We start from the raw sequence: 16,141 nt of genomic DNA on the forward strand, positions 1-16,141 counted from the left end.
TATATATATATATATATATATTATTATATCTGTGTGTGTTGTATCCAAAAGGTACAAATTAATCCCCTCATCATTAATTTTTCAGGACTTTTTGGTAATTATGGAGTTTTTTTGCATATAATAAGACCGTGGACTGATTTGGCCGATGAGAGTTATCAATCATATGGTAAGCTTCGACTCGATCGATATCTAGTCTGAAAGAATACTCCTTGTCGATCGCCCTGAAGACTGATTACCGCCCTGTTGGAGCATCTTCTTGCGTTTTCTGATAATCGTTCAAATAATGTGCTTCTCTTAACGATCTTCAAAGGCCATGTTCGATTATCAGCATTTTCTTTCTAAGCCGTTCATCTATTTTGAGCTTCGTGTTGACATATTTTTATATGTACATTTTCATTTCCTCGATTCTCCTGCTTCTCTGAAGTTGTATAGTACACGAGGATAAGAAATTTTTTTAACATGTATGAAATAATTAAATGACATTATTGTGTATAATGAATTTTCCTAGATTTTCGTGCCCGGGCCATTTTAAATAGGCTTTGGGGCAAGGGAGGTTTGCACCATCTCTGTCTCTTCTTGCTCATTTGTCTCGTGTCCTTCTCTTTCCGTGTTTTTCGTGATATCTAGTGAAGGAATGTCGCCTTCCGATAAGGGTGTCCTTCTTAAAGCCACAAGTGATATGCGGGCGCAAGCCCGTAAGTTGGACGTGAAGCGTAAGCCGGCGAGTGAGGTATCTGCGGAAGGGGTGAATAGGAAGAGGATTGTGCCCAAGCTAGGAGTTGGCGATCATGAGAACCGACCTGGTTCCTGTTTTCTTGCGAGCTCACCCTAGGAGAGGGCTGCAGGACAGGCTAGAGGTCGTCTTGACGATCCTACGGGACACTCGCCAGGGGTGAGTGTTCCTATCGCAAGAGAGGATTGTCCGTCTAGATGGCTACTGGGGTTGCGATTCTCCAGAAGGTTCCTGAGGAGGCAGCGGGTGAGGTCGAGACATGACTTCGATCGACTAAGAGAGTTCTTTCTTCTGAAGGTGGAGAACAAGGGAAATCGGTGATGACATTTTTTCTTTCACCACATCTCAATGTGGGTGGATTATTGGTATGTAGATTTTTGCATCTTTTTTTTTCTGGTGTAGCAAATGAAGTCCTGACCGTCAATTCTGTATTGGTCGATACTGACATTGGTCCTGAGGATGACGCAGCGGTTGTGGACCAGGTTGCGGTCGAGGGAGTGATTATGGGACAAGTTGTCGCGGGGAGAGCGTATATGACGGAATTGAGCGCACCGGAGCAAGGTGCTGAGTAGGGTGTCGATGATCGGCGTGCTGAAGGTCAGTGCTGAAGGTTAGGGGACTGGAGGCCAGGGTACGGGCCGTTAGGTTTCTTCCATTGCTGCAAGGGAGGAGGAGACAACCTGGGGCACCTTGTGTTCTCTGACTTCATACTCTGCCGCCTTGCTGAGATGGAGGAGTATTTTTTTCATTTTATGGGGTATCCTCAAGGAGATGGTGACAAAAAAATAACGTGAGTTGTGTTCGTTGTGTTCTGGATCCTACGATTCTACTACAACCGACTGCCAGCCTCGAACGAGCTATAGACCATTTCTCTCCTGACCTTATCTTTTATAAAGTTCAATTTAAGATTGGTCTTTGACTGTCGTTTTGTCAAGAGTTGTGTTCTTTCTTCAATCGTCATGGTATCATCCCTGCTCTATTCTTCCCAACTCGAACGCCGCCATTATGACTTATGTGTTCTTCTATCGGGTGATGAAAATTTCGTGGTCGTGAACTCTTCAATCATTTCTTTTCCTTTTGGATTGGTCGTGATGGATATATTCAGTTCTCCGCCGATACTAAGATTCTATTGTTGGGGCTTGAGAAAAGGGTCTGCACTTCTACGTGTTTGAGGGTTCTAAGATTCTATTTTGACTGGAATACGAAGTTCTTGGTCACCTCGTGTGTGGACGAATGAGGGTTCTGCACTTCTCCTACAAAGTGCGAAGTGAAGAAAGTGAAGACCTTGCCAGGGAACATTCGAGACCATAGGGCGCTGTTTGAGGGCCAACGTCTCTCTTTTTTTCAGTACCTTGATCCCAACGTGATCGAACACGTGATTCGTCGGGATGGTGCGATACCACTCCTTCAGAAGAGCCGCTACCTATTCCTCATGTTGTTGGGCATCTATTTTCCTCTCCTCAAGGGAAAGCGTCAATCTTTCTTTCTTCATGGGATGTTTCCGCTTCAACTTCGGAGCCCGCGAGGCAGACCACCTAACATTTTCATCAACTTTGTCTAGAAGAAGAGCTTCAGAAATGCAAATAACTTTGTAGCTAACAAAAAATCCCCAGTCTTATTATATGAGAATAACTTTATAGTTACAAAAAATTCCTCCTGAAAAGTTATTGATGAGGGGGGCTAATATTTACTTTTGTAATGTTCAGACCGTTGCCTATAGATAGGGGTCCATGTAATGAATAAATGACGCAATCTTTACCGTTCTCTATTGTGCTCTCTTTCTCTTTCTCTCTCCTCCTCTCTAGAACGCTCTATAACTTGGGTCTATTTCCTGGACACTTTCCTTGTTTCTCAGACATCTATATATATATATATATATATATATATATATATATATCATGAAAAAGTGTATTTATCTTTGACAATTAAAATAGTGTTATTATTTCTGTGATATGAAAGAATTGGATGGTATGTATGTAAATGCCCCTAATTATTTTGTTTACCTTGTTTGAATTTAATGATGATGCTAAAAATTATGTTGGTACTCATTGATTTCTTTGATTTGTCCTGCTCTTTCCTTTCTATCACTCACACACAAGCAAAGACGGTTGCTCTCGGTCCTTCACTCTTAGCCTCTACCTCTCATTCGCATATGTGCCTGCTCTTTCTCTCTCTATCACTAAAAAACACGAATTTGCATACCACCCAATTTTTGGCATTGACATATCTAACATCTAATTTCTATGTTATACATTTACACCACTCAAATCTTTCATATCTCATAAAAAATACCACCATTTTAACTTTTAAAAAGTGGTACACATTTTCATGTATAGGTGAGGTGGTATGTATGTATGTACCTAAATATGTAAATACATAGGAATTGAGAGGTATGCATGTAAATCTTCCAAAGACACCCACGCACATATGCCCACCCACATCAGCAAACTAAAAAGGCGTTATGCTCTGTATTTTTTTTCGAATGTTGTGCTCTACTCATCCTTGTTGACTAATTTAATTGGGGGCATTTACATATATACCACCCAATTCCTATGTACTTAAATATTTGCCATATAAACTTTACTTTTTATATTTATACCACCTAATTTTTTCACATGATATAAAAATACCACCATTTTAACTTTTAAACATTAAAATACATCTTTTCATGGATAGTTTAGGCGATATATATGTAAAAATTGAAGTTTTTATGTTAGATATGTAAATACATAGGAATTGAGTGGAATGTATGAAATGTTCTATTTATTTATTCTATTTGCATCCCCTGCTGTATTCATGGCATGTTATTTAAGTGCAGAAGCTAATATTTAGGTGATCTGTGAAAAAATGAGATTTTTTTTTTCAGACCTTGAGAGAGTGCATGGATTTACGTTTGGCGACAGCCTTGATGAAATGAGAAAGAAAAAATGGCAGGAGTTCAAATCTAAACTAAAGAAGGTATGTGCTAAAAACTGTGTTTCAGCTCAGAGCATCTTTTTGGTAGATTTGCAAAGTTAATTACAAGATTGGATGTGGTTTAGTTTGGTTAGATTAATTATTTATTTTGGCGCATTTACATACATAACACACAATTCTTATGAATTTACATATCTAACACCTCAACTTTGATTTTTTACATTTCTAACCCTCAAATCTTTTATATCATATCAAATGCACCACTACTGCTTATTTTTTAAAGGTGAAATACACCTTTTCCATACATAGGTAAATTGGTATTAATGTAAATATCAAAGTTTAGGTGCTAGATATGTAAACTAGTAGGAATTGTGTGGCATGTATGTAAATTTTCCTTTTATTTTTTGAAACTATTGAGGAGATTTTAGCTTATGGCGGTAGATTGAGACTTGCATCAATTGATTCTAATAGAAGCCCGGTCCCATAATTATCTAGGGTCTATTTGGGGCAGTTGTAACTTTGGTTCGATCGTGACATGTATAAATACACTGATTTAGTATAAGGGTCTGTTTGGGGCAGCTGCAGCTTATCCAACTTCTGCTGATAAGCAGCTTATCCTGATAATCTGCTGATGAGCAGCTGATCCAGATAAGTTGTCTGTCTGTTTGGTTTGTGCGTCTGGAAAACAGCTGATTCTGGATAAACGACCATTCTGCCCCTATTCTGGATAAACTGTTTAGATGTTTGATTTGTGTGTTTTGTAAGCAACTTACTTGCAAATTTTTTTAGTTGAATGAATGACAAAAGTAACATTTCAATGCACCTTCAAGGAGATTTGACAAAAGTAACATGTTTAACTTCTCTCCTATTCCCTTTACTTTTCTATGATTCTCCTACTTTACTCATTGTCTATTCTATGTCCTTCCTTTTCTATTTTTTTCTTATTATGATCATTACCTATTCTATTTACTAATCCCTATTATAAATATGTTGCTCAGTGTTAAGGTTTAATTTTGATTGATCCATATTTTAATTCTGAGAAGAAGTGTAGTATTCAAAATTCGATAAAATATGAATGCATTCAAAATACATTAAAAATGAAATAACTCTCGGATTTGAAATTCATTGAAGCGGCGACACAACAACACCAACGAGCAGCAAACAACAACCTAAAACCGCATTTGGCAGTGTATTCAAAATTCGACAAAATATGAGTGCAATCAAAATACATTGAAAATGAACAAACGTCCGAGTTTGAAATTCATTGGGGGGCATTTACATATATACCACCCAATTCCTATGTACTTAAATATTTGCCATATAAACTTTACTTTTTATATTTATACCACCTAATTTTTTCACATGATATAAAAATACCACCATTTTAACTTTTAAACATTAAAATACATCTTTTCATGGATAGTTTAGGCGATATATATGTAAAAATTGAAGTTTTTATGTTAGATATGTAAATACATAGGAATTGAGTGGAATGTATGAAATGTTCTATTTATTTATTCTATTTGCATCCCCTGCTGTATTCATGGCATGTTATTTAAGTGCGGAAGCTAATATTTAGGTGATCTGTGAAAAAATGAGATTTTTTTTTTCAGACCTTGAGAGAGTGCATGGATTTACGTTTGGCGACAGCCTTGATGAAATGAGAAAGAAAAAATGGCAGGAGTTCAAATCTAAACTAAAGAAGGTATGTGCTAAAAACTGTGTTTCAGCTCAGAGCATCTTTTTGGTAGATTTGCAAAGTTAATTACAAGATTGGATGTGGTTTAGTTTGGTTAGATTAATTATTTATTTTGGCGCATTTACATACATAACACACAATTCTTATGAATTTACATATCTAACACCTCAACTTTGATTTTTTACATTTCTAACCCTCAAATCTTTTATATCATATCAAATGCACCACTACTGCTTATTTTTTAAAGGTGAAATACACCTTTTCCATACATAGGTAAATTGGTATTAATGTAAATATCAAAGTTTAGGTGCTAGATATGTAAACTAGTAGGAATTGTGTGGCATGTATGTAAATTTTCCTTTTATTTTTTGAAACTATTGAGGAGATTTTAGCTTATGGCGGTAGATTGAGACTTGCATCAATTGATTCTAATAGAAGCCCGGTCCCATAATTATCTAGGGTCTATTTGGGGCAGTTGTAACTTTGGTTCGATCGTGACATGTATAAATACACTGATTTAGTAATTTTAAAAGATGATCTGGTTCCTAGTTTTGTAAATAGTTAAGTTTTGAGGGTGATGCATGCAATTATCCCTAGAATTTTTTAATTTTTTAGAATATTATAGACTTGCATGATTTTTAAAATTCTCATGCTTCAGTGCTTTTAGATCTAGTCATAAACCATAAAAATTTATTAAATTAATTAAACCAAGTACATTTGCCGTGGCCATTTTGAAATATTTCATATTTACATATAAACCACTCAAATCTTTGACATTACATCAAACCTCTATCACTATTACTAACTTTCTGAAGGTGGAATTCATCTTTTCTTGCATAGGTTTCAACATGAAAGTTTTATAAATGTAAATATTAAACTTGTAAGTGTTAGATATGTAAATGCATAAGAATTTGTGGAATGTTTGCCAGTTTCCCTTGATTTAATACATTCTTTTTGACCCAAACTTATACTATGCTGAAATCATTTCTTACAATTTTGTTTTTTTTTTTCTCATTTTTCAGATTTTAGATTTGGAGGAACCATGGACGCTTGTGCTGGATGATGCATTGGCGAGCTCCTTTGTTGCACCAGTTACAGATGCCATAGAGGAAGACAAACAACTTAATGGTTAGTTTCTTTGTTGCTTTCAATTTTCTTTGAATTTTTTTTTCAACTGATAATAACAAATAATTTTCTCCAGCACAAAGTTTGTGCGAGAAATAAAAGAAATTATTACGTGCAGATTAAGTACGTAGCTGTGGAGCAAGGGATTACTTGATTCCTTTCATTAATAGCATGAAGTAAACCAAATGTAGGGGTTTCAAAGTTTCGGTGTTTCGTCGAATGAAAATGAAATGCAGTATAAATTTTTGATGAATTCGTTACACCTTACAGTTCAAAATGGTGTGTACTGAATTCAAAATGGTGTGTACTGAATTCGTTAGATTAGGACGGTTCTCAAATACATTGCAATTGCAGTTTGTCTTTGTTGTCATCACCGTTAGCTATTGCCAGCCTGCTACTGTTCACCACTGCCCACCATCCATTGCTGCTGCCATTTACTGATCGACGCCACTCACCACTCTTAGCCACCTGTCGTGGGCGTGACAATTACCGGTCTTTGCTTCTGCTAAAGTTTATCATGTGTTACACTTATTTCAATTTTCTTCAAACCAAACAGAAACATCTAAATTCATGCATTTGCTTTACACCAAAGTAATTAAATTCAAAGCATTTTAAATGCACTAGATTCTTCTGGCATTTCATTCTTTTTTCGGGAAATCAAACTTTCCTTAAGAGAATACGCAGTTTTGTATTCGATGTGCACGGAGCATACAACAATACTCAATTTTACACTTTGAAAAATGGATTTGACCGCGAGTACAAAGCTACGTAATCTACGCAGTCACGTCGTCGATATGTGACGATGCGTGACAATTTCTTGAGAAATAGAGATGTAATGTTTGAATTATTCTTCTTTTTTATCATCATGCCTATGAACTGTGCTGCAGTTGAAGAGTATGAGAGGACTTGGGAACAAAATGAGGAGCTGGGTCTGAATGATATGGACACATCTTCAGCGGATAATGCTTATAACTCCACTTCCATTGCAACTATCTATTAGTAAGCTTGTAATGCTTTTAATCTGAGCTTATCCAACTTCTGCTGATAAGCAGCTTATCCTGATAATCTGCTGATGAGCAGCTGATCCAGATAAGTTGTCTGTCTGTTTGGTTTGTGCGTCTGGAAAACAGCTGATTCTGGATAAACGACCATTCTGCCCCTATTCTGGATAAACTGTTTAGATGTTTGATTTGTGTGTTTTGTAAGCAACTTACTTGCAAATTTGGGGCATTTACATACATACGGCCCAATTCCTATGAATTTACATATCCAGCGCCTGAACTTTACTTTTTATATTTATACCACCCAAATCGTTTATATCACATAAAAAATATAACTATTTTAACTTTTCAAAGGTGAAATATTCCCATTTTATGCATAGGTTGGGTTAGTATAAATGTAAAAATTAAAGTTTGGGTGTTAGATATATAAATACATATGAATTTTGTGTATGTATGTATATCTTTCAATGTCTGAAAATTTGACCAGAAATTAAACTAGAAGAAGGAAATGTTCAAGGTTCATTGGTTCAGTTGAGGGTGAATTGGATGATGTAATAAATATAAATATGAACTAAACATGATCTAAATGATAAAATAGTGATGTAATAACAATAACTATAAAAATAGAACTAACTAATAGTGGTTAAGAACTCCATCTGCCAGGATTTGAAGATCGTAAAGCTCCGCAGCATGGGCCTATGCTGGAGCAGTGCTCTTGGGGCTCCTCCGCCGCAATACAACATCCTTGTGCCACAATGTGGTGCCCCTACACCACGATTCATCACCTTTGCACTGCGAGGCAACTCCTTTACACCACTTGGAATCGTGTAGAATTTGTTGCGTGGGATTGAGTTGTGGTTCAACTGGTTCACCTATCCGAGTTCGAACTGGAGGTTTTGAGCAGTTCACAACCAAAAAGGATTTTTTATATGATTCGGACTGGACTGGCCACCAATTTATATATATATATATGTATATATATATATATATGTATGTATGTATGTATATATATATGTATATGTATGTATGTATCTAAAGAGAGCCCAAAGAAAAAGACCTTGAGATAAAAAATCATAACAATGATGATGAAATTATTTGCAAACAAATCAATTATTATTTAATCTTTCTTCAGCGGAGGCCAGAAGGGCTCTCTATGATAAGCCTTATTCTTTAAAACTATAAATCATGTAAAAAAAGGGTAAAAAATCTAAATTTTAGAAAAATGGGAGGACAGTTTTTTATAATTTCAGCCTCAGCGGACTGTAACCAGAATCTGGCCATTTCCTCTTCTATCTCGTCCTCTCTTCTTCCAAAAGACTTCTACTTTCCGTCATGAATGCGCGCACCGGACTTTCTTGTTCACTGCTGCCAGTTTCCACATGCATCAATCCAAAACCCAATTTGAACTTGAAGTAGTGCTTTATACCTTCCTCATTTTCAAAACCCGTGTTAATATTTCATATTTTCGATCAATAATCAAAGCTGGGTCAGAATCGAATGCCGGAGGTTCTTCATTGAAGTCGTGGTTTATGATCGAAGGATGTGTTGAAGACGCTAGTTTCAGTAAGCCTAGAGCTGCTTCCTTCTCTTCAACACGTGTGAGATCAAAATGTATTGTTTCTGCTCTTTCTAAACCGAGTTCTATGTGTGTGTCCATAGACGGAGGATTTACTTCCATATTCAAATCTGTTTGTGCAAAATTTCCTTTCTGTTCTGAATCTGGCAGAGCATTAGCACTTTTAGCAGCAGTACTTGTCCAACTTAGAATAGTTTGAATTCCAGAATCTCCATTTGATGCAGAAACTGCTGTATGCACAGACAGATTAAGTGGATTGGATGGGAGGAGACTTGGCTCACAATCGAGATCGTTCGAAACGGCATCGATATTCAGATCGAACTCATGTTTAACCTTCTCTGGTCTTTCAGAGCTCTTGTCACTGTAATCAACTACTTCACTTTCAACTCCAACTTTTTGAGAAGGTTCTGCCGTGCCTAACTCTTCTACTCTGCAGCTCTCTTCTGCCACTGCAGTTTGGCTTGGAGAACTTTCAAAACTTTTATCAGTCCACCTCTCAAGAAAACCTTGAGCTCTTTCTTTGATCTGAATAAGTTTATGATCAAGTAGGTCTCTGACAGTTGCTAAAATACCAGAAGATATCAACTTTTCTTTACATAGAGGGAGTTTCTCTAGTGATAGAAAAGAGGCCTTTATCAGTTCTACGTTAGTAGCCGAGTCCTGGCCGGATTTTGCAGCTTCGTGCAGCCATTGATTGAGAAAGTGCAGCATGTCGAACTGAATAAGTTGATTAAGGCAGTCCGCACTTTCCGTGGAAGCTATGATGGCTGCGACGATTAAACGTTGTCGCGCAATTTCTTCGGCATCACTCGTAGAATAGTTCTGCTTTTGGATCACAGATATGAGCTCCTCAGCTCTGGATGGATTTTTCAGGCCATGTATCAGTTCAGTAAGAGTGAAAAAGTCCTCAAGAGTCACATTGCTCATAATGGAAGCAAGTCTTTGATAAGCTTATAAGTTTGCTTTGTTTGCAGCATGCAATTAACTTATGTCAAGTAATCCTGTTTAGTGAAAAAAAGAAAAGAAACAATTAGAAGATGTTTTAGAGAATGAACAAACAAATAAAATAAAAAATAACAAGGGGTGCATTTACATACATAGCACCCAATTCTTACCTATTTACATATCTAACACTTAAACTTTCATATTTATATGGAAATAATTTGATACCAGTTTTAAAAATAATAATAAAAAGATAAGTAACAAACACAAATCAATAGTTATCCATATTTAAACAAAAACTCAAGATGGGAAAAATCACGAGCAAAGTAGGAAAATTCACTATAGAAAAAAGGAAAGAAGGCTATTTTTTCATAATTGGATTGATTACACCAAATGTATTGCATTGTGAAATTTTGGATTCATATCTAATAGAATTTGGATCACAAACTTCAATAAGGTCTCAGTTCACAACTATTTTTAAAATTTAGGCCACAACATGTGCTTTAGAATGGAAAAATCTCTCTCAATCTCCCCTGCACAATGCTTTAGAATGGAAAAATCTCTCTCAATCTCCCCTTTTAATAATAAACTTTAAAAAATAACTCTGGACAAACAAATCCTTATCAGAGCCACAATTCAAATACGGATACATTATCTCAAAACCTCCTCCCCTGCACACTTTCCACACCATTGAATTGCAAATACATTATCCTCACACTATGAAGACTTTTTCAAAACATTCAGAAACATCTTGCCCATATAAAATAAAATCATCCAAAACACCAATGCTTCCTTTCCGTTTTTTTTCTGGAAATACAGAATCATAACTAAAACCCTAAGCAGACAAAAGAGGATAAATAAACAAATAAAAACTTCTTCATCGTCTGATACAAAGAACTCAGGAATCAAAAATCCCCAATCGAAATCAAAGAATTTGAATTTTGAAAATGAGACATCTCCGAAGAATTTGATTTTTGAAAACAACCAAAAAATCCAAATTAAAAATTTGGAAAAAAGTTTGATTTATTAATTAATATCTTGACCTTTTATACATTCTTGCACATAAGTCTTTAAACTTCTCTATATTCCCTATTACTCAATAGAATCCTAAACTATATACAATTCTTAACACTCTCTCTCAAGATGAGCAAAAGATATCCACTAAGCCCATCTTATCACACAACACAGATAGCTCTAATGAGCTAAGTTTGTTGGTGAGACAGTCAGCTACTTGCTCCCTAGTAGCTACATGATTTATCTTCAGTAGCCTACTATTCAACTTCTTCTTGATGAAGAACCTATTAGTCTCCACATGCTTGGTTTTGTCGTGCCACACAAGGTTGTTGGCAATGTTGATTGATGACTTGTTGTCGCGCCACTATTTCGTATGAGTTTCTTGTTCCACGATGTGCTCTACCAATAAAGCTCTCAACCATAACTTCTCGGCAATTCCTAAGGCCATGACCCTATACTCTACCTTTATCATCGACCTCGTAACTATTGACTACTTTTTGCTCTTCCAAGAGACCAAATTGCCCCCTACGAACATGCAACATCCTGATGTGGACCTCTTGTCATCAGCATAGCTAGCCCAATCAGAGTCACGGTAGCCCTCAATACATAAATATTCGATTTTCTTGAATATCAACCCCTTCGCTGATGCACTATTCAGGTATCTCATAATCTGATACATTACATCCTTGTGGCCCTTTTTCGGATCGTGCATGTAGCGACTCACTACACTTACTTCAAATGATATGTTTGGACGAGCGTGACTCAAATAGAAGAGACGATCTATCAACCTTTGATACCTCTCATGATCAACAAGCTCTCCAACCTCTATGCTCAACTTCTCTTATGATCAATTGGCGAAATTATAGGCTTGCATCCCACCATGTCTGTCTTTGTGAACAATTATAACACATACTTCTTATAAGATGGAACAATCTCCACGAGCCACCTCAATCCAAAGAAAGTATCTAAGATGTCCTAGGTCTTTCATCTCAAACTCTTCGCCGAAACTTGTCTTCAGGTAAGCAATCTCTCCCTCGTCTTCACCAGTGACAATCATATCATCCACTTACACAACAAGATTAGTAATTTGACTACCATATTGTAAAAAAGTATTGTGTGGTCGACATTGATCTGCTGATAGTCCATTCCTACAATTGCTCTCTTAAACATGTACCAAGCTCGAGGACAATTTCAAACCATACAATGACTTTCTCAATCTACAATTGCTCTTGTGAGCTTGTCAAACCAAACTCAATGAGACTTTCAAACCTTACAATGACTTTCTCAGTCTACACACCTTGCCCATTATTTGGTCTGTGTCGAAGCCTGAGGATATTTCCACGTACACCTCCTCTAGCAGATCCTTATGAAGAACTGCATTGTTCACATCCATTTGATGTAACCTCCATCCACCATTCACAGCCAGAGAGACAAGTGTCTTGACTGTGCTCATCTTCATTGCTAGTGCAAATGTGTTATAATAGTTGATGTTATACATTTGACTATACCCTTCGCTACCAACTATGATTTGTAGCAATCAATATTTCCTTCTGAGGTCTACTTCATTGTGAAGACCTGTTTTCACTCAACTGTTTTTTTCCCTGCTCGTAGTCACATGGATCATCTTTTGTTCTTATCGAGAGCACCAAGTTCTTCCAGCATGATAGTCTTCCACTTTGGATCATCCTTAGCCACCTGCCAATACTTTGGTATAGAGACAGTATCCAAAGATGTAATGAATGTTTCATGTAAAAGGTGATATATTATAGTATGAGACAAACTGGGCAATGTCATATGAGAAACTAAAACAATGAAGAGAATAACAATCAGGAGGATGACCAACATTGTTGCGAGAGGTTCTAAAGTCATGGGAGTGGGAGGATAAGGGAGAAGAATCATATCATCTGTGTAATTGATTTCCGAGGTAGATGGTGTAGGTATCTCAGGAGTCAGGTGGATTGGGATAAGAAACTTGATAATATGAGTGGCACAACAGACAATATTTCCTCATTCTACCTCTTCTTTCTTGTATAAAACCTTAGCTCCCCTTGAGCTTGTATCCCACCACCTTCAGGCTTAATTTTTTCATTTTTCAGCTCTTCCTCCATTGATACTTCCCACACCACGAACAATGCATCATTCACACATGTACCAATCTCTCACCATTGCAACTCTCCGTGTCTCATCTCATACCTCTGGTATCTAGTGAACCACTAAAGAGTGAGGCCACATCTAATGTGTAGTTTTGTTTGAATTCTCTAAAAGTCACATCTATACTCACCAACAGTCTCTTCTCTATCGGACCCCAACAAATATGTGTTTCGGGTGACAGAATGATCCACGAAAATACACTTCACAGCTCTGGGATCTAGCTTCCATATTGATGGTTTATTATTTTTCACAAAACATACACAACCAAATACCTTCAATGGGTGAATTCCGTCATCATCTCCTTTCAACAACTCATAAGGAGATTGCTACTCCAACACTCTTGAGAGCATTCTGTTGAGTGCACGACTGCAATATTATTTTCTGCATGACAGAGCCACGGTTCTCTTTGTTGTTATGCAAGAAAAAGCTGCTTGATCCTTCACAAGCAGAGGCCACGGCCAATTCCTCGATGTTCTTCCCCGCCTTCACAAATCCTTCGCGCAACCCAAGAGCCACATAAGTCTCACACCCATTAGCTCTTCTGCACTGAAGTTGTAGTCCCCACTTTCATGCGACACATATTAACCAAAGCTTTGTTTGCTTCCCTCGTCGTTCCGCAGTACTCTGTCGATCGCACTCCACGACAGTTCACTCGAGTTGTTCAAACCGACCACCTCTCCCCTCGTGAAATCGCACATAAAAGTGGCACAACGTCCCCTCTCAACTTTATCTTATCTGTCTGCACTCCTTCGTGTTTCACGATCCAACTAGCTAAAAAGAAAAAGACGACGAGGCCTCAACGAAGACCTTCAAACTCCCGTCTCTCTCCTTCTGCACTCAAGAAATCCCTTCTTTCCTGCCCCTCGCGATATAGTAGTTTTGCTCTGATACCAAATTGGGAAAAAAAAATGTTTTATTAATACATTCTTGCATATAAATTCATAGACTTCTTTATATTCTCTATTACTCAATAGAACCCTAAATTATATACAATTCTCATCGAAAAATCATACATCTCAAACTTCCAGGAGCAATAAAGAGACAAAAAACAAAATCTGAGGCAGAGAATGCGAAACAATCCACACTGGGCGGATTAAATTAAAGAAAAAAAAAATCTGCAGAAGAAAGAGAAGAGGAAACCATGGAAATAAGTAAATGGATCAGAAGACCTAATGCTGCGGGAGAATGAGCAGCTTCCCCCTTCCCCTTCTTCCCATTGCTCTCTCTCTATATACACCTCTATCTCTCTCTTAAATCTGATCCCTTCGAAGCTATCACCCCTTCGCGTCGCCATGGCCGCTCTTCTCTCACTTTTCTGCGCTTCCGTTCCGTTAATAACCGCCAAATAGAAGCACTAAACAGGGCAGCGGTGGCGTGGCGATTGAATGTCGGTTCTCTTGCTCCATCCCAGGAGAATAGGACAATTCTCATGATATATATATAGGGGCCATTTACATACATACCCCACCAATTTTATATATTTACATATCTCAACACCTAATTAGTCTATAAAGTGAGATGATATAATGCATCATATATCCGATTTCAAAGACTCACATCCAACAACATATAATTCTCCAACAATTTTTTAAATATGTAAATTTATTTCTCAATAATATATTTTTTTTATGTTTTCACTCATTATTTTAAGATAAGCATTAATTTTTTGTATTGTTGAGTCCAAATCCCTCTGGGGGACACACCCAAGAAATATAACATAAAAGAGGAAAAAACAAAGATAGCACAGTAATGAACATTTAAGGACGGGAGTCTGAGAAGGTGCACATACTGGATATTTGACTCGGGCATCCGTTATTTCTAAGCCGACATATTAATCCGGGTGGATTCTCATACCCGCCCAATTTGTAAGGCGAATCCTTTAGTAATACTTATGTAGAGAGTTAGATCAAAGTACTCCTTGGATGGGTTGGTGACAACCATCCGCCATGGAGGTTGAATGTTTTCCGGTCAAGTTGGATGCGAACTAGTTGGTTTGGATGTTAGCCGACCCGGTTGGATGTTGTCCAGCCGATTTGGATGTCATTTGACCAGTTAGATGTTATTCAACCAATTTGTGCTGGAGAAATAGGCTTGTGGACTACTCTTGGTGGGCCCTGATTTGCCACATCATGTCTTTCGTTGCTGATAAATTTTTTTGAGATTTGTGCTAATATTTTTTTAATGTTCAAGTATACATGTTTATTTTTAAAAGTAATCTAATATAAATTATTTTTTAATTTACAACTATTGTATGTTATGAATGTTGTTTTTTTACTTAATTTGATAGTTCAATTGCACACAAATTCTGAAAAGCTCGTTGGTGAACAACTCGTTTGTTAAGTAAATGAGTCAAACACAAATAAATTTTTAAAGCTCGAATTATAAATGAGCTGAATACGAACAACTCTTTGTTTGCTTATAATCATTTTTGAATTAGGCCAAAAACCAACATGGTCCTTTCGCACAGTGAATCCAATATGGTGTGCATATGCATAATAATTTTCGTAGGCTTACTTCTCATTATGAACCATCGCGTGAAGCAAACTATCCGCATTTGGATCAATGCACACAGTTAAAGGCTCGGGGAGCTGCAACTTTCAAACATTTCACCATTAGATTGACAAAAGAATACTTCAACGTAATCAATTAGTAAATACAATCATGCTGGTACGAAATTATAAATCAATAACAACATAATACATAATACAATCATAATACCACAACAATAATACCATAATAACACAAAAGTATACTTCAAAAACAAAAATACAAAAATACTATCATAATAAAACAATGATAACACCAAAATAACACTTTAACATAACACTGTTAAAAACACTAATTAGATACAACAATAAATAACACCATCATATGTAATACAACCATAATACTACAGTAATAATACCATAATAACACACACACTCTCTTGAAAGCCTATAATTCATCAATTTACCATAATACAATCATAATAACACCATAATAAA

At 36.7% G+C, this 16,141-nt stretch overlaps 2 protein-coding genes across 3 annotated transcripts in view; one reads left to right on the forward strand and one right to left on the reverse strand.

Annotated features, from left to right (window-relative positions):
• LOC110026080 (zinc finger protein ZPR1-like) overlaps positions 1-8,153 on the forward strand; it is a 24,704-nt gene extending 16,551 nt beyond the window's left edge. Inside the window, exons 14-17 of the mRNA XM_020726867.1 lie at positions 3,600-3,691; positions 6,371-6,476; positions 7,361-7,472; positions 8,138-8,153. Of these exons, the coding sequence (XP_020582526.1) occupies positions 3,600-3,691; positions 6,371-6,476; positions 7,361-7,472; position 8,138 (311 nt within the window). The 3' untranslated portion in view covers positions 8,139-8,153. The remainder of the gene's footprint in view (positions 1-3,599; positions 3,692-6,370; positions 6,477-7,360; positions 7,473-8,137) is intronic.
• A 409-nt stretch (positions 8,154-8,562) lies between these two features.
• Positions 8,563-14,544, reverse strand: LOC110026081. 2 transcript variants are annotated; one of them, XM_020726869.1, is made up of 2 exons: positions 14,327-14,544; positions 8,563-10,051 (listed from the first exon to the last, which is right to left on the reverse strand). In XM_020726869.1, exon 2 carries the CDS (start codon positions 9,975-9,977, stop codon positions 8,895-8,897), a length of 1,083 nt encoding a protein of 360 aa, XP_020582528.1. In that variant the 5' UTR covers positions 9,978-10,051; positions 14,327-14,544; the 3' UTR covers positions 8,563-8,894. The 2 variants fall into 2 exon arrangements, with proteins under 2 accessions (XP_020582528.1, XP_020582527.1); XM_020726868.1 differs by having other exon boundaries at positions 14,298-14,544.
• Positions 14,545-16,141: the final 1,597 nt, after the last annotated feature.

This window comes from Phalaenopsis equestris, unplaced genomic scaffold (assembly GCF_001263595.1).
Source record: "Phalaenopsis equestris unplaced genomic scaffold, ASM126359v1 Scaffold000349, whole genome shotgun sequence".
Classification (NCBI taxonomy): Eukaryota; Viridiplantae; Streptophyta; class Magnoliopsida; order Asparagales; family Orchidaceae; genus Phalaenopsis; species Phalaenopsis equestris.